This window comes from Ovis aries, chromosome 4, assembly GCF_016772045.2.
Source record: "Ovis aries strain OAR_USU_Benz2616 breed Rambouillet chromosome 4, ARS-UI_Ramb_v3.0, whole genome shotgun sequence".
NCBI classification, from domain to species: Eukaryota; Metazoa; Chordata; class Mammalia; order Artiodactyla; family Bovidae; genus Ovis; species Ovis aries.
Genome location: NC_056057.1, coordinates 67,131,507 through 67,153,004, shown reverse-complemented (window position 1 = coordinate 67,153,004; position 21,498 = coordinate 67,131,507). Strand labels below are relative to the sequence as shown.

Below are 21,498 nucleotides of genomic sequence, written 5' to 3'. Positions count from 1 at the left end.
TTTTCCCAGGCCCTTCCCATGGGGAGTTTCATAATCTCATCAGACAGACCCTCCCTCCCAGGGAGGAGCTGGGATTGCACATCATGGAGTCAGGCCACATGTTAGCTTTCTGGCTGGGGTTTATCTCTTTGGTAATCATCAAAACACAGAAACACCAACAGGATGGTCAACAAATGCTCCTGGTGGGGGGGGTGTCTCAGTATTTCGCTTCTGAGAGGTGATGTTTTGAATGTAGATGCTGCTGGCAAGGGTTAGATTTGGGAGAGAATGAAACAGAGGGTCTGGGCCACAGAACAAAGAGAGAGACACAGACGGGCAAAGAGAGATAGACAAAGACAAAGCTAGAGAGAGGGCAAGTATCTGGAATAGGTCAAGTGTCCTTCTCTCTCTGGGTTTGCTGGGAAATGAAACCCAGAAAGGAAAACCCTGTAGCATGGAAAACAGAATGCAGAAATGGCTGAATTTCACTCACTGAGGTCAGTGAGTTTGCTCTTTAAATTGTTAGTCCTGAACTTGGTTGAATTTTCCTCCTATCTTCAGTCCCATTAACTTTATTTGCTTAGTCAATCCTTTATTTTTCTGGGGATAAAAGTAAACGTAACCAGGGCCACCGAAAAGGTTGAGAAGCCTCTGTTTGCACAAACCATTTTATAAGTGTTGGCATTCATAAACAGAACATGTGATTAAATTTTGTGGAATTTGCTTGCATGCACAATCACACACACAAACACACACAGAAACTCACACACACACAACTACCAGTAAAATGCAGAAAAGATGAATGAGAGCAGTGGGTTGTATCAAAAGGACAAAGCCTGGACTTCTGAGTAGGTTTCAGGTTGACTTCTTGGTAGGAACTGGTTGATTTCCAGCAGTTTTCTGGTTGTGACAATTTTTTGATTGTAATACTGTGTTTTGAAAGATGCTACCATTATGCTATCATTAAAACGTACACAAATCTCTCGGTATGGTTTCTTACAGCTGCTTGTAAATCTACAAAATAAAAAGTTTTATGTTAAAAAAAGTGTTTCCAAAGGAAAATGAAAAAAAAAATGTGTCTGCAAATCTCTTCCCAAAATTCACCTAAGATCAGAGATTTCAGGGAGCAAACTCTAATGAGTTTAGCAAATGGTCAAGTCTGGGGCCCTAGTCTGTAAAGTGTGCCGGGTGTGTCCCTCACCCTCTTCCTCTGCTTTCTTTGTGACAAAACTGTAGAGTAGATGTTGAGACCTACTCACTCCTTGGAGATTAGGAAGCTGAAGGTGATGAGCCTTTTCCCAACAGGGTCCTGGCCACAAGCAATGGGTTCTAGGAGTAGATTCAAGGCCAGGGTCCAAGGCCAAAATGAAGACTCGCTCCAAATTTATTGTCTCCTCATCAAACGATGCAGTCTAGCAGGGTCCCTTGGCTGTGCTGCTCAAACTAGCGTGCCCAGGAATCCCCTGGGGATCCCTCTAGATGCAGGCTGTGGTTCTGAGATTCTGCATCTATAGTATCCCACATAATTCTCAGAAGTGTTCCTACCTCCCTTTGGACATCGGTCTCCTTTCAACATGGATCACAGGGATTTGGGGCACAGGCAGCAAGGCCTGGAACACTCTCATAACATATTGTTTATACATTCAGCTATTATTTATTGAGTAGCTATTCTGTGCCAGGCACCGTTGTAGCCCTGGGGAACAGAAGAGATGAGAATCGCTGCCTTTGTGGCTGTGAGACTCTGCTGTGGGAGGCAGGCCAGAAACTGATGATTAAATCAAGTCATAGTAAGTCACAGAGTAATCACATGGTGCTGCTGCTGCTGCTGCTGCTGCGTCTCTTCAGTCGTGTCCGACTGTGCGACCCCAGAGATGGCAGCCCACCAGGCTCTCCCGTCCCTGGGATTCTCCAGGCAAGAACACTGGAGGGGGTTGCCATTTCCTTCAATGCATGAAAGTGAAAAGTGAAAGTGAAGTCGCTCAATTGTGCCCGACTCTTAGCGACCCCATGAACTGCAGCCCACCAGGCTCCTCCGTCTGTGGGATTTGCCAGGCAAGAGTACTGGAGTGGGGTGCCATTGCCTTCTCCAAGTAATCACATAGTAGGTGCTATGGGGTGAAATGAAGGAGAGGAGGGAAGATTAGAGTGCCAGGGATGGGGCAGGATGGCATAGGGATTACATTCTTATGTAGGCACATTACTTGCCAGCTGTGTGAGTTTCAGCCAATTTCTTGATTTCACCAACTTTTAGTTGCCTTGACTGCAAAATCCAACAAGGGCACCTAGCTAAAGTAGAAGGTCATAGGTGAGAGGAAGTCAGTGCCTGGCACATAGTAGGTGCTTCATAGCTGACAACTGTCACTATTACCACCAGCATCACTACCAACAAGACTTGAAAGCAAAGTTTGCCCAGATAATCCTGCCCAGGGCAGGTAGAGGGAGAATGCCTCCTTCTGGTCAGATTCCAGCTCCCTGGCAGGGGCACAGAGTTCTCGGGGGTTCTGTTGCTTTAAGCAGATGAAAAGGGGGCTAAATCTGCTTCTGCAGCACCCCAACCCCAACTCAGAACGCTTAACCTGACTCCCTTTCATGATTTCAGGCAGGTCTCAGCATATCCCTGCCTCTGTACCTGGGAGTTCAGTGTCTGGGAAGAGTTAATTCATTGGGTGCCAGCAGTTGGTTTTGGCTGCGGGACTGGGGAGGTCAGAGATTCTGGGAGATAAGTGCTCTGTGTGCAGGCTGTGTGCAGCAAGGTGGCTGGAGCCCTGAGCTGGGAGGGAGGCGTGTCCTCTTTCCTGTGCGTGTGTGCGTGTGTGTATGTGTGTCAGAGAGAGACAGCGAGAGACAGAGAGACAGAGACAGAGGTATGGGAGGAGGGGGAGATCCCATTTCTCCTCCCTGGGCCTCTGCCAGACAAAATGAGGTGCACTGGTTTTCATCAAGGTGGACCATCACCTGGACAGGCTGTGGGTGAGGTGGGACACATCCTCCTAGTAGGTAGAACTTGACCTTCTAGGCTCCAAGAGTCCCCCTGGCCTCTTTCACCTACAAGGTGTCTTGGGGCGGGTTAGCCAGCAGTTGTGGAGAAGGCAATGGCACCCCACTCCAGTACTCTTGCCTGGCAAATCCCGTGGACGGAGGAGCCTGGTGGGCTGCAGTTCATGGGGTCGCTGAGAGTCAGACACGACTGAGCGACTTCCCTTTCAGTTTTCAGTTTTCACTTTCATGCATTGGAGAAGGAAATGGCAACCCACTCCAGTGTTCTGCCTGGAGAATCCCAGGGACGGGGGAGCCTGGTGGGCTGCCGTCTATGGGGTCACACAGAGTCGGACACGACTGAAGTGACTAGCAGACCACTGCCACCTGTGGGCTTGGGGCAGTGACCACGGGGTCCCGCTCCAAGACGGGGGCCCAGATCCCATGGCCTCTGTCAGTCCTACCTGTTACCAGGACTCAACTAAGACTCGCCAGAACAGCCCCTTTCCCTGAGGAAAATTGCTGCCAAGTGGGGACTCGGCACTTGGACTTGAGCTGACTTCTCAGCCACCCAAAGGCTGTTGCTATTTTTCAGTTACATGACATAATTCTACCTAAAATTTACATAGCCGTTTGCTATTCTTTGTGAAGACCTGTTCCATCAACACCGGCAGCCCTTCCCGTAGTCTATCAGCCAGAGTCTTCTTGCCGCTAAATGGTCAGTGGAGGCCCCTTGTTAAGTCAGAAGACACTGGACCTACTGAGCCATCCACACAGACAGCCTTGACCTTCCAGAAACCCTTCTCATTGTGGAGGGGGCCTAGTGACCCCCATTCCCCCTCGCCCATCCTGTGGACCGTCTTCTGGGCTCAGAAATAGTAAGCCCAGGGTGCTGGACTCTGGGGCCAGAAGCTGAGACGCCCACCAGGCCTGAGCTGAGCAGCTGAGTTGAACCACTCCTGCTGCTCAGGCATCTTCCGGGGTCCCAGTGGTTCACACAGAGCCTGAGCGTGGGAGTCATGCAGATGCTGGTTTCGGTTTCAATTATTTGCAGTTGAACATCCCTCTCCAGAGGCAGGAGGAGGGGAATGCAGTCTCTTTTTAATTATTCAGAGCACTATTTACAAGGCCCTCTGAGCTGCAGCCCTGACCCAGGGAGACGCTGGGCTTTTCTTCTACAATTACTTGCCCAGACTGATCACAGCAGCATCATCCTGCCCCAGCTCTGCTGCACCCCCTCACCTCTCCTCGCGCCCCCTGCTTCGTGCCTTGTGAGCAGAGCTTTGGAGGCACCGCTCAGCCTAGTCCTAGGCCTGGGTGGGAGTGGTCTCGGGGCGGCAGCCAGGACCCCAGGCAGAGACGGCCCCCTCAGTGGGCCTTGAAAGCCAAGTCTGATCCTGTCACGCCTCTGCTCAAGTGCCAGAAATGACTCTCACCTCCCTGAGAGGAAGGGCATGGACCTTACAGGGGCCCTCTAGGCTCTCCATACATGGGCACGTGGACACACACACACATGCACACACACATGTGCACACACATACACACACAGCCCTGCACGAACAGCACACCCTTCACTCCAGGTCTGCAGGCATGTGTCCCCTGTGTGCACAAACACAACCTTTGTGTGAACAATGCACACATGCCTGCACACACACACACTCACGCACACGCATGCCACTGCATAACCCTGCGCCTGGAACTCGCCAGCCACTCACTCTCCCTCTCAGGGTCATTTCCCCTGCTCTTCCCGCTGCCTGGGAGCCACCTGCCTAGACACCTGCCTGGCTCCCTCCCTCACCTCCTGACTCGAAGGTCACTGAGGCCCTCCCTGGCAGCCCACCAGTGGACACTACTGTGCCCCACCAGGCCCCTTGCCTTTAGTGTGGGGTGCCACCAAGATGAGATGGAGAAGGAGCCCAGGCAACACCATCCCTCCACCCCCTCACGTCAGGGAGTGGGTGACCCACCACGCTCAGGGCCACAGAGCTGATGAGAGGCTCAGCTGTGCCTGGAGTCCAGGCTTCCCAGCAACAGGGCGCTGGGTCACCTTTCAGCTGCAAGCCCAAAGGCTGCTCCCCCTCTTCCTGAATCTCAGTTTTCCCTGCTGTGAATTGGGTGGTTGACTCCAAGGCCTTCAAGGGGCCTGGCTGCACTGGGACTCGCCTTTCCTGCCAGCTCTTGGGGAGGCTGACAGCAGGCGGATTCCATCCATGGTGGCCTCTCCCAACCACTTTGGGATTCGGTCCCCCTCCCCCCACCACGCCCAGCACCGTGTGCAGGTGTGAGGGGGTTATTTGGCTGTCTGAAAGCCAAATGCTGGGCTCTCTTAATGGATTTCAGAAGCTTCCTGCCTTTGCTGCCACAGTAGAGAAGATTTCCTTCTTTGTGATATTTAAGGAAAAACAAGCAGTTATGCTTTTTGAGGTATAAAAATGGACTAATAACTGGTGGGGAGAGAGGTGGATGGGTAATTTACTACTGCCAGAACTGACAGCAGACCTCTTTCTCAGATCCACAAGTTATCATTACAAAGAGAAGCTCGTTGCTTAATTTTCCGCGTTTCAGGGAGTCTACCAAGAGGGTGAAATGGATTTCTCCCTTCCTTACAGATGTGTCCCCTGATCATCTGTAACCCTGTGGGTCCTGTCGGGTCTCAGCTGGGCTGACCTCTCCAGTGGGCATGGCTATGTCTGCAGAGTAAGGATTTCCTGACCCTGGTCCTTCTGGGAAAGCCTCTGACCCCCACCTCCACCATAGCCATGGAGAAGCACCCTCCTTTGCTTCTCGACCTCCCCTTCCCAAGGAAGGGACATCAACCATCCTGGCATACCAGACCCTATTTATTCAGACCTTTCCTGCTTCTCCATCTTTTTATCTGGTGAGTTAACACCCACCAGCCACCCAGTCTTTCTGATCTGGGCATCCCACCCCTGCCCATCTTCCCCCTGCCTTAGATCATACCAATCTCTTTGCCAGGAAGATGGCAAAGAGGGGGCCGTGGCCCCCTCCCCATGGCACCACCTCCAGGACTTAACCCCTAGTCTACCTGTGGAAACCTCTACATGCCCACACTAGCTCCTGCAGGAGACCTTGATGACCCTCCCAGGGGCCCCAGCTCTTTCCCGTCTCTCCTGGTGCTCACCCTTGCTGGGCCCCATCTCAGGGCCACCAGCCACACCCATGCCAGACTTGCACCTTCAGCCTGGGGACTAAAGGGAGGGCCCAAAGGTACTTCCTCTAGACCAAGTTCCCTCTGGGTGCTGGGGTGCAGGGGCCCGTCTTGTCCCTCTGCAGGATCACTCAAGCTCTGCTTACATAGCCCCTGCTGATGGGGCGCTCACTCCCTTCTCCCACACCCATGCATGCACTCCCCTCCAGCCTCCTCAGTGGAAGAATGCCTGTCTTTCCTTGTGTCAAGCCCTGATCATCCTCCTCCAGGGAAGATTCCCGCTGCCTGAGCCCTTCCTATTTCCCCAAACGCATTCTGATGTCTGCCATCATAAACTAAAAACTCCGTGTTTCAGCTATGTTTTGTGTGATAACAACTTCCCCCAAAACCAGAGACCAAAACCAAGAAACGTTGATTATTATTTTGTGATGCTGTGCTTCGGCTGCTCAGGGCTCCTGGCCAGCACGGGTTTGGCTACTCGGTGCTCTGCTGGCGGCGGTTGCTCTATACTGACTGGGGCAAGGGCAACGGCATGGTTACCAGGATCCAGAGGCCACTGGGCTTTTGCACATGCTCCAAACTGCAGGGTCCCCAGAGCAGCCATACAGGAAACAAGCTCTGGTGTATGAGCACATTGTTTTAAAAAAGACTTTATTGTTTAGCACAGTTTTACATCCACAGCGAGACTGAACAGAAAATAGAGAGGGTTCCCGTAGCCCTCCGTCCCTGCTAGCCTCCCCTGCTGTCAGCAGCCCCTGCTAGACAGGTACGTTTGTTGCAATCAGCGAATCTGCACTGGTGTGTCATTGCCACTCAAAGTCCACAGCTTTCTTTGGGTTACTCTGGGGGTACATGGGTTTTGACAACTGCATATAAAGACACACATCCACCATTACAGTGTCATACAGGGTGGTTTCACCGTCCTCAATGTCTTCTGTGCTCAGCCCATTAATACCTCCTTTCCCCATCTCTGCAAAAGCTGATCCTCCTACCATCTCCATGGTTTTGCCTTTACTAGGAAGTCGTCATAGAGTGGAATCCTGCAGGATGTAGCCTTTCTGATGGGCTTTTTGCACTCAGCAACATTGTTTAAGGTTCCTCCATGACTTTTAGGGCTTGAGAGATCATTCTTTTTTAGCACCTCATATTATTCTCTTATTAGATGGATCAGTTTATTTATCCGTTAACCTATGAGACGAGCAATCCCTTCATTGCTTCTGAGTTTTGACAATTATGAATAAAGCTGGTGTATACCTCTGTGTACAGGTGTTTGTTTGGACATATGTTTTCAAGTTTCTTGGGTAAATACCAAGGAGCATGAGATGGAACAAGCCTTATGTGCAAGTCTTTTTCAAGCCTGTCTTGGCGTTGTATTTGCTGATGTTGTATCCACCAAACGAAGAGACGTGACTGAGTCAGACTGGGAGGGGGGAGGTGACGGGGAGAAATGGACTTGTCCTCTCAGTGGGAGGAAAAGCAAAGTCATTTGATGAGACAGATTGTCTGCTGGGAAGGGAAGATTTTTGGTCAGCTGTACAGTTCTCCCAGCTCATGCACACGCTTTTTGATATCTCAGTCTTCTACCTGAAGCACCAAGTTGTTGGACTGGGGCCCATTTGACGTGTAGAGGGAATGAGACAAAACTGCTGGATTAGATGGCTTTAGTAGCTTTGAAGGTCAGAGGGTGAAGTCAACAGCAACAGTAAATCCATGATCATCACTTTCACACAGGCAAGGTCTTTACTTAGCAATAGCTGTGTAGTCTCTCTGCGTGGTGGGCACTGAGTATGCTATAGGGAAACGAATGTCCTCTCCAGGGTGGGAAGGGAGGGACACAGAAGCAGAATGACAGGTGCATGAAGGAACAGGTGATGTGTTGGGGATGGAGGGGTGAGGAGGGAGCATGTGCCCCATGAGGGGGGGGGCAGGAACCCCACGCCTTGAGCTGAGCTGTGAGTGTGAGGAGGGCTGGAGAGGAGACTCCTGGGAAGGAGCCCAGCTCCCCCTCCGTGGCCCCTCCCTCCTCTGTGTCCTGTCTTCATCTCTGCATGTCTATAGCAGAGCTTTGCAGGGATCTTGTCAAAGTGCAGCTCTGCTCTTGCAGGTCTGGGCTGGGACCTAAGCATCTGAATTTCTACCAAGTTTCCTGGGATGCCCATCCTGAGGCCAGAGTCCAGGGCTGTGGGAACCCCGACCCTTCTCAGGCTGGGATGTCCAGGTTCAGGGCCGGGCTTGGCTGGAAGTGAGGAGAGAGGGAGATGGGAAACCCAAGGCTGTTTTCTCCCGGGACACTCAGCTGACCCCTCTGGCTACCGGAGGATGAATAAGATACAGGGTATGGCAGCCCACTCACAGGGACCTCAGAACTGATGTTTAAGCATCTTTGGGTACCATTTCAAATGAGGGGAGTGATGCTAGGCGGAAAGAAAGTTGTTGCCAAATGTCAGTGAGTGAGTGATCAGAGCCAAGACTGGACACCAGGGCCCCTGACTCTTTCAGGCAGACCTCATTTATCAACTGCCTCCTGTGTGCATGCCCTGTGTGCTCCAAGGAGTTCATTGGCTGGTAGAAAAGATGAAACAGACGCAAACTTGCAGATATGGACGTAGGACTCGTCAGGAAACCATGGCAGAGTTTATGTGAGGATAATAGAGCTGGGCTCAGGCAGTGACAGCGATCAGCGCAGTCGGGTGATGTCACGGCTGTTTAGGAGGTAACATCAAGAGGTCCAGGTGAGCCGGAGTGATGACCAAGGGCGAGAGGAAGGAGGCTGGCATGGGCGAGGGCATGGCTGGAAGTGTCCTCACTAGGGTGGGGACGTGAGAGGGGAGCGAGGATGGGGAATGGGGCCTCTGCCTTTGGATCTGCTGTGTTAGAGGGGCTGAGGTCAGGAAAGTGAAGGCAGCTGGACACTGTAGTCGGGAGGGCAGAGAGTAGGGAAGGCTAAAATACACACAGCTGTTCTGCGGATGAACTTCTAGAAGGAATGATACTCCTAAGGACTTATTAGTAGAGGCTGTACAGAGAGATACGTCTTTGGCGATTCAGGAGGTTTTTGTGAATCATTCAAGACCCTAGGTCTGAAGGATATGGTGGTCCATCAGGAGGTATTGCTTTGCACTTGGACCATTTTATTAAATGTTCCTCAGCATGTGTGGTCTGTGCTTAATCAGTCATGTCCAACTCTTTGTGACCCCATAGACTATAGCCTGCCAGGCTCCTCTGTCCATGGGGATTCTCCAGGCAAGAACACTGGGGTGGCTTGCCATGCCCTCCTCCAGGGGATCTCCTCAACCCAGGGACTGAACTAAGGCCTCCCTCATTGCAGGCGGATTCTTTACTATATGAGCCACCAGGGAAGCCCTATTCCTTGGTTCGCCTCCCCCAAACCTAAACAGCATATTAAAAACAGAGACATGACTTTGCCAAAAAAGATTTGTCTAGTCAAAGCCATGGTTTTTCCGGACGTCATGTATGGATATGAGAGTTGGACCATAAAGAAAGCTGAGCACCGAAGAATTGATGCTTTTGAAATGTGGTGTTGGAGAAGACTCTTGAGAGTCCCTTGGACTGTGAGGAGATCAAACCAGTTAATCCTAAAGGAAATCAATCCTGAATATTCATTGGAAGGGCTGACTGCTGAAGCTGAAGCTTCAATACTTTGGCCACCTGATGCGAAGGGCTGACTCATGAGAAAAGGCCCTGATGCCAGGAAAGATTGAAGGCAGGAGGAGAGGCCGACAGGCGATGAGATGGTTGGATGACATCGCCAACTTGATGGACATGAGTTTGACCAAGCTCTGGGAGTTGACGGTGCACTGGGAAGCCTGGTGTGCTGCAGTCCATGGGGTCACAAAGAGTTGAACATGACTGAGCATCTAAACTGAACTCCTCCCAACTAGTGTGTGCCCGGGCTGGAGGCTGAGAGGAGGGTCCCTTCCCTATAGTCTTGTTTCCCATACTGGCTCTGGGCTCAGCAGCAGAGGTATCACCTGGGGACAGGTTAGAGATGCAAATTCTGAGCCCACCTCAGACCTATGAACTCAGACTCTGGGTTTTATCAGAGCCCTGGTGGTTCATGAGCAAAAGAGCATTTCAGAAGCACTGGCCCAGGTGAGTAGTTCTCCCCTGGGGTTACACACTCAGATCCCCAGGAGAGTGTGATGAAATGCTGCTTCCTGGGTCCCTACCCCCAAACTGGAGCTTCTGATGTAGTTGGTCTGGGGGAGGCCCAGGCTGCCCAAAGGTGCCAGCTCCCTGGGTGACTCTCCTGTATATCCAGGGTGGGACCCCAACCCCAGTCCCTACCCAGTCCTCTTTGAGGGGCTAGAGCTGGGAATGTTGGAGGGCAGCCCCTTTGTGGAAGTCACTTTGCATCTTTGGGCCTCACGTGAAACCTTGCCCTCTGCTTTGTATGAGCTCAGAGGACGGCAGGAGATGTGTGGGTGGGGATGGAGGGGAGGTCCAGAGCTGTGAAGGGCTGGCTGGGGCAGGTATGTAGTTTGAAACACACACCAGCGTCAGGAGCGGCAGAATCTGCCAGGCCAGACAGAGAACTGCTGAGTGAGGAGTCAGAGGCTCATACCCTGAGGGCTTCCATCTGTGGGGGAAGGTCATCAAGGAACAGGGGGAGGAGAGCCCGCCACACCAGGGGTAACAGAAGGCAGAAGGGGTGGGGGTGTCTTCCAGGAAGAGTGCTAGGCTTCGCCCTCTCTCACCTGGAGGTAGGAACCAGGAAGTTAGGGATGCCAGCCGCAGGGAGTGCCCAGGAGTCCTGTTATTCAGGAAGAAGCAGAACAAGAGGCACTCCTTGCTGCCTACTCAAAATAATGGCCCTCAAATTAGCTGCCTAGGATAGCTTCAGGTTTGATTCTGAGAAGGCGGATCTCAGGCTCTACTACATTGGACCTACCGGATCAGAATCCATCCTTTAACCAGCTTCCAGCTGTCTCACATGCACGTTCTGCAAAGCCCTGGTCTCCCGGGCCCCAGCCGAAATGCAGGGTCAAGGACCCACAGTGACTGGAAGTTCTGTTTTCATGGAGGCACTCACTGTCCAAGGGTTGTCGGGTTTCTCTGAGCATGCGGGTCATGGCTTCTCTGCTGGGTGAGTTTTCTAAGGAGGCCCCCGACATCTGTCCTTGCTGCACTTTGCCTGCCACTTTCTGTCCTGCAGTGCCCTCTGGTGGCCACGGGCGTCATGGCCACCGCATTGCCTGAACCCCAAGACCCAACTGAGGTTGGAAGGAAGAGGACTTTCCTGTTGCTGCCCTTTGCCACAAGGCTCAGGGACTCCCCAGAACACAAATGGAAGCCATTGGGAAAACACTGGGATTTAGCAGCAGGCTAGCAAATGGGTAAAGATTTGCCCAGGGGGCCTGCTGTGTGGGGCATGGACTACGGTGGACAGTGGGAGCTGTGAGGGGCCCATGCCCCAGTTCAGAGGGCATTAGGGGCTTCACAAGGTAGCCAGGCTTGGGTGGCGGAAGGCCAACACTCCCCCACATGCCAGAAAAAATATGTCAGCCCAGGGTCAGCAGCTGGCTGGGCTGCGAGCTGGCCGGCTGTGTGGACAAGGAGTGTCTTGAGAGACACATGACCCCGTGAAGGTGCTTCTAGAGACGTGACTCAGGTCTTCCCAGAGCTCCAATTCTTGGTCCTGTGGATGGAGCCGCCTGACTCCCTGCCCTGCCTGGCCTGCTTCAGCTGAGGCTCTATCGTGATACTGGTGACAAAGTCCCAGATCCCTGAGGACGGGTGACTCTGAGGCCTCCCTCTGATGAACTGTTGCCACTCTGGCGATGGATTGATGACCCACCTTCATTACCTGCCCCCCTATCTGCCTTCTTTTCCTCCTTTCGTTCCTGTTAGAGTTTCCTGGGATCTTTTCCCAGGTAAAGTGTTTGCTCTCAAATCCTTGTTTCAAGGTCTGCATTGGGGGGTGGGTGACCCAAATCAAGACAGCGTCTGGCTGGGCCACTTTATTTTCCTGACTTATGGTGCAGGATGAAATGGAAAGGGGTGTGGCGGGTGGCCCCCTGGGCTGGGGGCAGGGAGAACTTGCTTTTCATTTGTGACCTGGGGACATAGTGCAAGATGAAGTGATGGTGTTCAGGCTGACTCTGCAGCAGGGGGCTCCAGACTTACTAGACTTTGGGACCCTGACTTCCCCCTCTGGGCAGGCACTGTCTCCCAGACTGGCTTCAGGCCGTGGGGCCCTTGCGGGCCACCACAAAACACTGGCCCTCGTTGACGCAGTAGGCCTCTGAGTATTTGATGGGGCTGTACTGGCACTTTAGCACCTGGCAGCCGGCTTCCTGCACGGCCTTCTCCACTGTCTCCTTCTCCAGCCAGAGGCCAAAGAACTTCCTGGAGCCCACCATGTATTCACGGCAGCGCAGAGCCACCGAGGTGACCAGGTGCCCGCCTGGCTTCAGGAGGCCCACCAGGTTCCGGATGGCTGCCCGGTAGGCGTCCACGTCCTGGCAGGCGCACTCCAGGGCCAGCAGGCTCAGCACGCAGTCTGCTGCGGGCACCTGGGCAGACCCCAGAGGACAGGGCTGGTTCACGTCACATGTCAGTAACCGCGTGACTGTCCTTCGGAGCCGGGCCTCCTTCTCCTGCCACTTGCTCCTGTGAGGGAGGGTCAATGAGGTGACAATGACAATTAGGACAACATCCCCCATACCCTAAGGAGGGCTTCCTATGGGCCTATGAAGAACATCATATTTCTCCCATTATACAGATCAGGAAACTGAGGCACACAGAGGTTGAGTGATTTGTTCAAGGCCACAACAGCTGATAGGTGACAGTGCATTTGACATCTGATTCCTCCTTCTTCTTCCTCCTCCTTTTTTGTCTTTCTTTTGAATAACTCAATTTTAGCATATTGCATTATTAATTTTAAATTGCAAAAGGCATATAACAAACATTTGCCGTTTCAGTCACTCTCTGCAATCCAGGGGCATTAAGTGCGTTCACAATGTGAGCAACTATCACCATTTCCTAATTCCAAAACTTGTCATCCCCCGTGCTGAAACTCTGCCCCCAGTATGCAATACACCCTCATTCCTCCTCCCTGCAGCCCCTGAGCCTGTAAATATCCTTCTCTAAACCAGCTCCTTCCCACAGCTGGGCCTTCGCCCTTGCCATCCCCTCTGCCTGACTCTCATCCTTTCTCCCTCACATCTCCCAAGGAGTTGCTCGAAGTGCTCTTTCTTAGAGGAGAGGCTTTCTCTTGCTGTCTGCTGGGGACTGAATTGTATCCCTGTCATATTCATATGCTGAAACCCTAACATGTATGTGGATGTATGTGGAGATGGAGCCTTTGGCAGGCAAATAGAGGTAAATGAGATCATGAGCGGGGGCCACACATGATGGGATTTGTGCCTTTTACAAGAAGACAGACTAGAGACCTAGTTAACTCTCCCTCTCCTTCTTCAGAGGACATGGCTAGAAGATGGCAACTACAGGCCAGGAAGAGCACCCTCACCAAGTTCAAGGATGGATCCTGAGCTCCCAGCCTGCAGAATGAGAGAAGTGAGTGTCTTTGTTCAAGCCACCGCATCTGTGACATTTCGTATGATGGCTCAAGGTGAGTAAAACACCCTCCCACCTAACATAGCACCTATACCTCTCTAGGCCCCTGCGGCTGGAGAGTCTTCTCTAGAACGCTTGTTTTTCCCTGAATCCTTCCTCCATGTACTTTGGGGGCATTGTGCTTCCTACGAGCATGTGAGCTCCACGGGGCAGAGGCTTCATTCACTGTGCTATTCCCAGCATCTGGAAGTGACCTGACTCTCAGAATGCTCTCTGTGAATGATGACAAGAATGTATGAAGCCCAGGCTGGGATGATGCAGAGACCCTGTGCTCAGAGACCCTGAGGCCCTGTTCCATTTCAGGCTGCCCTTAGTCTGTAATTTGGTCAGGCCCCCATGGCCGAAAGATGGGACAGGAATTTAAAGTCTGGTCTTTGTCCTGCTCTAAGGTGACCTAGAGGTCACTCTCCACATCTGGGCTTCGGTTTCGTGGACTCTGGTTGATGGATTCCCTCTCTGTGAACTGGATGGGGAAGGTGCCTGGAGGGGCTGAGTGCTGTTGGTCTCTGGGACTTGGTAGCAGTGTGGAGGAGATAGATGTGGGTGATTCCAAGAAGCTCATGTCTTCCCATAACACGTGCCCCTCCAACACTAGGTAACGTGGAAGCTGAACCACGAGTTTTGAGAGCAAAGAGATCTGCGTGTGCTGGAGCAATCAGGGGAGCTTCCAGCTCCCACAGGTTGGAAAAGGTCCCACAGGTTGGAAGGGATGCAAAACATGGAGAGCAAATCAGGTAACCGAAGCTTTGATCACAGGCAACTCTGAGGCTGCAGGTGGGACTCACTCAAAGGGAGGGAGGTGCTCTGGGCCAGAGACCCAAGTGGGTTAGGAACAAGCTAGAAGGAGCTGGCCAGTGATGCAGGGTGGCAGGCTCAGACTCAGGCCTGTGAGGATGGGAGACGTCTTGTGAGAAGGATGGGGACTGTGGATACCTGTCTCCCTCGAGCCCACACACGTATTGCATGGCTGGGGACCAGTCATAGGCCCCCGGGTCCTTCTTCAGCCACTTGTCCACCTCCCGGAGGTTGAGCTCTGAGTAATCTGACATGATGATCTCCCGGAAGGCCTCGCAGGCCGAGATAAGCTGGTAGATGGTGGGGCCTGTGCCGACGTCGATCAGGATGTCGCCTCCAATGCCTCCTGCAGGAGATAGCGTGTTCCAGGTGTGGGGGGCAGACACCCGACTCCATGCCAGTTGTGGTGGATGGAGATGCCAGGCTCTGCCCTTTCCCCAGGGTGACTCCCAGGGGATCCGACCCTGCCTTGGGCAGTTACGTGGACTGTCTGAGGATTCTAGACCCTATGTCTGCGGCTCAGAAGGGTGAGAAAGGAGAGTGGGGCACAGGCTGGCACATACTGGGTCCCCCTGCTGCCTCAAGGGTTGCTACTGGAGCCCTGGTAGGACAAGTCCTGCCCTTCTGGGCAGCTTTCAGGTTGACTTCTTGGTAGAAGCTGGTTCATTGGCAAGTCTCCTGACTCTGGGTTTAAAGCAATGGTGAGAGTGACCCCACGGCCCCCTCCCACCTCCTTGCTGCAAGGACAGAGATCCTGATAAAGGCCGAGAGCTGAGCCAGTGGGTTCAAAACTCGCTCCACCAATCACGGAAGGCAGGAGGATCTTGTGGTGAGTTGCGGGAAGAGCAGTATAAGTACATCGCCTTCCTCTCCCTGCTTCCTCCCTCCCTCCTCCTCCATTGAAACCAGTCCATTTTCCAAGGCTTAATCCCAGTCCTTCCTCCAGAGTCTCCTAAAATTTCTCGATGAGCCTTAAGCTTTCATTTGTCTGTATTTCTGTGGACCTCGCTTGATCTCCTTCTTGGCATCGAATACATAGGGCAAGGTTTGTTGAATGACTGAGTAACCCCCTAGTTGTTCAGTGCACTCCCTGTGCAACTGTGCAAGGCAGCCCTGCATGAACTGATTTTGAGATTTTCTACTGCCAGTGACAGGTGGGCTGACCTGGGCTGGCCAGCCTGGTGTCTTGCACCTCAGCCTCCCCTTGTGTGCATGGAGGACTTGGGTGATAATCTCTGCCGGTCCCCCCACCCTGACAACTCAGAGCAGAAATTTGTAAACTGAGCTCTGTGGTTTGGCTTTGGGTATCCATGAACCCTCTTAATTTTGTGTAAAAGATTAAGAGTGTTTCTGTGTTGTGTATATACCAGATGTTTCATCAGGTTTTCAAGGCGGCTCAAGAGACCAGGCTATAAAGCCACGTTTATGTTACTGAAGGGGAGGCAGTATGCTCATATCTGTTGTTGCCTATCCCTTCCAGCATGAGTCTGTGAGGAGCCGCACAGTTCAGGAGGTACCTTCCCATTTCACAGGGCAAGAAACTGAGATGGACTGTCAAAGATTCAGGCCTGGTTCCTGGGCTGCAAAGGCCAGTGCTTGGGTTCCCCGAGTGGCCAACCAGTGACAGTCCTCGTGGATTCACAGCTGGGCTGCCTTTGCAGCCTCCTAGGTGAGTGGTGTCCCAGAGGCCAGGTCCCCTGCCACCAAGAGCCCTTCCTGTAAGGCGCAGCCCCATCGTCTGCCTGAGAGGGAGACCAGACACTCACCTGGAGAGAAAGTTTCAAATAGATTATTCAGGTTGAATTTCAAGATTTCATTTTCAGCTACGGTGCCTGAATCGAAGGCATAGAAGGTCTTTAAGTAGTCCCGGGGTTGGAACTCTGTCTTGTAGTCCTGTCCTTTGTACAGCTTGCCCTCCATTCTGGCTGTGGACCTTGCTGCTTCTCTCCTGCTGCGGTTCCCCATTTTATCTACCCTCTTTCCCTAGGCCCTGCCCATGGGGAGTTTCATAATCTCATCAGACAGACCTTCCCTCCCAGGGAGGAGCTAGGATTGCACATCATGGAGTCAGGCCACATGTTAGCTTTCTGGCTGGGGTTTATCTCTTTGGTAATCATCAAAACAGAGAAACACCAACAGGGTGGTCAACAAATGCTCCTGGGGGGGGATTGGTGGGTCTCAGTATTTCGTTTCTGAGAGGTGATGTTTTGAATGTAGATGCTGCTGGCAAGGGTTAGATTTGGGAGAGAATGAAGCAGAGGGTCTGGGCCACAGAACAAAGAGAGAGACACAGATGAGCAAAGAGAGATAGACAAAGACAAAGGCATAGAGAGGGCAAGTATCTGGAATAGGTCAAGTGTCCTTCTCTCTCTGGGTTTGCTGGGAAATGAAACGCAGAAAGGAAAACCCTGTAGCATGGAAAACAGAATGCAGAAATGGCTGAATTTCACTCACTGAGGTCAGTGAGTTTGCTCTTTAAATTGTTAGTCCTGAACTTGGTTGAATATTTCCTCCTATCTTCAATCCTATTTACTCTATTTGCTTAATCAATCCTTTATTTGGTGAGGATAGAAATAATTGTAACCAGGGCCACCGAAAAGGTTGAGAAGCCTCTGTTTGCACAAATCACTTTAAAAGTGTTGGCATTCATAAACAGAACATGTGATTAAATTTTGTGGAACTTGCTTGCATGCACAATCACACACACAAACACACACAGAAATGCACACACGCATAACTACTAGTAAAATGTGTAACAGATGAATGAGGGCTGTGGGTTGTATCAAAAGGGTTGCCTGCACTTCTGAATAGGTTTCAGATTGACTTCTTGGTAGGAGCTGGTTTATTTCCAGCAGTCTTCTGGTTGTGACAATTTTTTGGTTGTGATACTATGTTTTGACAGATGCTACCATTATACTATCATTGAAATGTACTCAGATCTCTCTCTATTATTTCCTACGCTGCATGTGAATCTACAAAATAAAAAGTTATGTTAAAAAAAAAAAAAGTGTTTCCAAAAGGATAAAAAACAGAAAAAAAAAAAAAGTGTTTCCAAATCTCTTCCCCAAATTCACCTAAGATCAGAGATTTCAGGTAGCAAACTCTAATGTGTTTTGCAAATGGGCAAGTCTGGGACCCTGGGGTGTAGTGTGCCGGGTGTGTCCATCACACTCATCGTCTGCCTTCTTTGTGACGAACTGTGGAGTAGATGTTGAGACCTACTCACTCCTTGGAGATTAGGAAGCTGAAGGTGATGAGCCTTCTCCCAGGGGGGTTCTGGCAGCAAGTGACGGGGTCTAGGAGTAGATTTAAGGCCAGCGTCCAAAGCCCAAATAAAGAATCACTCCAAATGTATTGTCTCCTCATCACGCTGTGCGGTCTAGCAGGGTCGCTTGGCTGTGCTGCTCAAACTAGCATGCCCAGGAATCACCCGGGGATCCCTCTAAACGCAGATTGTTGTTCTTGAGATTTTACAGCCTTAATAATCCTAGGTGATACTGAGGTCCCCGTGATGCAAACAGCACAGCCCTGGATCCTACTGCCCAGAATCAACATTTATGTTTCAGCGTTTGGAGTTCCTACAGAACAGAACCTCTAATTTTATCCATTGCAATTACTAAAACCTGTACTCTGTGCTATTTCCACTCAGTGGGAACAGGTTTGATTATGTAATAAATGATGATAGCACAGCTTCCTGTCCAGTTGGAAGAAAATACAGTTAGACTTCTCTCCAATTTGTGAGAAAAGAATTTTATACTCATATTCAATTAACATGAAATCTAGGAGGATTACAGTGATTGGTGACTGCGTGTATCATGTTGTCCCCAGGGGTTCTTAATATCGATGTGCCTGCAGACACGTGAACCGGCAGTGGCTTTGCAGGACTGTCGTGTCACTGTGACCCCCGTGCCTGCTCGGTGGTCCTGGCACGGGGTCAGCATCGCTTCTCTGTTTCTCTTTAAATGTGCTAGAAATGTCCATTTTCCGTGCTGCCTAATACGCAGTACACAGAAGTTCAAGTTAACCTGAGCTACCTGCTCCTCAAGTGGTTGACAGGTGAGAGACTTACAGACATTCATCATTATAAATTACCTTGTAATCAATACCCCTATGTAGTCAGTTTTTTCTGTATTTTAGAGTCAGGCTTTGGGTTGGATTCCTAAACATGGGATTAATGGATCCATGTTTTAAAGCTTTTAGTATAAGTAAATTAGGTAAACAACTGGCCAAATTATGTTTCTAAGAAAAACAATGCTTTTTACTTTTTAACTGTTTCAGGACAAATATTTATTTTTTCTTTAATGAAATGTGTTGAATTTTTTTTTTCCTTTGGGTCTGTTTCTACTTAAGCTTTGAAAATCCTTCCCTGTTCAGAGTTCTAGAGCTGTCTGATTGTGATAGCTTCTGTGATTGCTTATTAAAAAAATTATTTACCCAGTATTTTGGTGTTTGGTGTGAGAGGAGGTTCTGTGTGGCTGCTGACAATGCACTGGAGAAAAGTATGTTTACATATGCAAGTTCTGGACTATTTCTTCACCCCACAGGCTCATGTGGGAAAAAAGATAACAGGATGCTGAGATGGTAGCTTTCCTAATGTGGAGAATGAGATTGACTTTTTTCTCATCTGGTTGACACTTAAGCAATTTGTTTTCTTGATAGTTAGCTTGAAAATGTGTGCCTGTGTTAAATTAAGGGAGAAGTCCTCTTGAATGGAAATTTCTCTGAGTTATTCAGAAGTCACTATATAGAAAGATGTTTTAAGATGAGGCAGATATTCTTAAAAGAGTCTGAGACAACCCTGGCATGAGCAAAATGCTGTCAAATTGATGAAGGCAAACCTTAGGACAGTGGTTCTCTACTGGGGTGTGGGATGGGGGTGTACTTTGCTGCCCTAGGGTCATCTGTCCATATCTGGAGATGTTTCATTTTTCACAGTTGGAGATGAATTATCTGGCCTGAAATGTCAGTGTTGCTGACATAGAGACACCTTGTTTTAGAACATATCTGTAAAAGATTTGATCTTGAGCAGATCACCCTAGCTCTGTGAAGACCTCTGGCTAGGCCAGAGTCAGAATGTGAGTTGGGATGGAGAGGGCAGGCTGGTGGAGGTCCGAGGGTAGAAGGTTTGGAATGTCAGTGGAGTGGGGGAGGTTGGATCCATCCCACTGGGCAGCAGGAGGTACTGGAGGCCCTGAGTTGGGGTACGCCTCATCTGTCCATCCAGGACATCCATCGAAGCACGATGAATGAAAGAGTGGTCTCTCTTCACCCAAGCTGGGCGGACCCTGGATGCCGACATCCCACTGCTGGGGCTCCGGGCGCACAGATGTCCACAGTTCACTTTAGAAGTATTAACAGATGCTAAGCCGAGCATCTTCCACGCGTCTCTCACTATTCACTCTCCATCCTTCTGCATTCTGTTGTGAACCCCAGAAGACTAACTTATGTGGACTATATTTGTGGCTCCACTGCCCTCTGGAATTTGCTGGATACTGAAGGGAGGTAGGAAAGGGAGATCTGGGTGTTTACTCTTCAGCTCCTTTTGCAGTTGAGGAGGCCCTGTCCTACAGCTCTGCCTTAGGTCAAGGGTGGACAATGGTTCCTCCTTGCTATTCCCCCTGGAGCACTTGCATGGTTGCTTTTGTGTGTTAATTTAGCTGGGCGCTGGGGCTAAGATCTGTAGTCAAACACTATCCTGCATGTTTCTGGGAGAGTGTTTTTGGATGAGATTAACATTTAAATTGGTGGACTTTGAGTAAAATAGATTGTGTTCCATAATGTGGGTGGGCCCCATCCAACCAGTTGAAGTCCTGAATAGAAGGACTGACCTCCTCTGAGCAAGGGTGAATTTTGCCAGCAGATGGTTCTCAGACTTGAACTGGCTATTGAATTGGCTTTTTCTGATTCTCCAACCTGCTGGTCCATCCTGCAGTTTTTGGACTTGTCTGCCTCCGTGATACTCCAGCATTGTGGGAACCAACTCTTTAAATCTTTCTGTATGTCTTTTTGCATCCCTGGTGGCTCAGATGGTAACGAATCTGCCTGCAATGAGGAGACCTGAGTTCATTCCCTGGGTTGGGAAGATCCCCTGGAGAAGGGAGTGGCCACCCACTCCAATATTCTTGCCTGGAGAATTCCATGGACCAAGGAGCCTAGTGGGCTACAGTCCATGGGGTCACAAAGAGCCAACATGACTAAGCAGCTAACACATACACACACCACAGCCTGTTGGTTCTGCTTCTCGGGAGGGAGGGCCCCGACTAACTAGACTAGTTAGGTTATAAAACTGATTCTGAGAAATATTAAACCATTGTCCCAATACCTTTCAGCCAAGAGCGTAACCTCTGCCCTCCTGGACAAAGAACAGGAGCTCCAGGCCTAGATTTGGAGAAGGTTCTGGCTGGAGTGTTCAGAGAGTCCATCCTGGGAGCAAAGCCTTCAAGTTCAAGGCTGACTGGGAGCTTCCCCTGCATGTTTGGTTCTGCCTGGATGACTTCTTGGAAGGCAGATGGGGGCAGGCGGCTGGGCTGAGAAGGAGATAACCTGGGAAGATGGCGCAGGGCTGAGTTTAGGGTGGCCTGGAAACCACAGTGAAGTGCGACTTCCAACAGGTTGTCTGGGGCCCAGGCTTGGGGCCATCTCTCAGCCTGCAGGGCTAGGCTGTTCTCTGATTTCTTCGTCCCTAACCCTCCTGCTCTTCCAGGGCCGGTGGCCTCTTAACCTTCTCCCACCCTCCTCACCAGGACATTCCCCTGTTCCCTCACCAGGGAACATTCCACTGTTCCCTGATCAAGTGTGCAGAGTGACATTTTGGCCAGGAGAGCCCAGAGGCCACTGCCCAATCACCGTGTCATCGGGAGAGGATACTTACGTTGGGAGACAGGCAGATGCCGAGAAACATCTTACAGATGGCTCGACTGAGGCCCTTGGAGGCTGAGGGTCCTGTCAGCGAGTCTGTGACAGGACCGAGACCCTGCCCA

At 50.9% G+C, this 21,498-nt stretch overlaps 1 protein-coding gene across 1 annotated transcript; it reads right to left on the bottom strand.

The window, feature by feature from the left end:
- Positions 1–6,758: 6,758 nt before the first annotated feature.
- LOC101123289 (indolethylamine N-methyltransferase-like) lies at positions 6,759–16,460 on the bottom strand. The gene is made up of 3 exons (XM_012176868.5): positions 16,285–16,460; positions 14,657–14,864; positions 6,759–12,757 (listed from the first exon to the last, which is right to left on the bottom strand). The coding sequence occupies exons 1-3, from the start codon at positions 16,436–16,438 to the stop codon at positions 12,328–12,330; spliced, it is 792 nt and encodes a 263-aa protein (XP_012032258.2). The 5' UTR covers positions 16,439–16,460; the 3' UTR covers positions 6,759–12,327.
- Positions 16,461–21,498: the final 5,038 nt, after the last annotated feature.

What these genes read in the sequence shown, in the direction of transcription:
- LOC101123289 (XM_012176868.5), bottom strand. Translation starts at nt 16,438, where the DNA reads ATGGAGGGCAAGCTGTACAAAGGACAGGACTACAAGACAGAGTTCCAA. An exon ending in ATTTGAAACTTTCTCTCCAG is followed by an intron (nt 14,865 to 16,284) that starts GTGAGTGTCTGG and finishes TATCTCCTGCAG; the next exon opens with GAGGCATTGGAGGCGACATC. An exon ending in TGTGGGCTCGAGGGAGACAG is followed by an intron (nt 12,758 to 14,656) that starts GTATCCACAGTC and finishes CCTCCCTCACAG; the next exon opens with GAGCAAGTGGCAGGAGAAGG.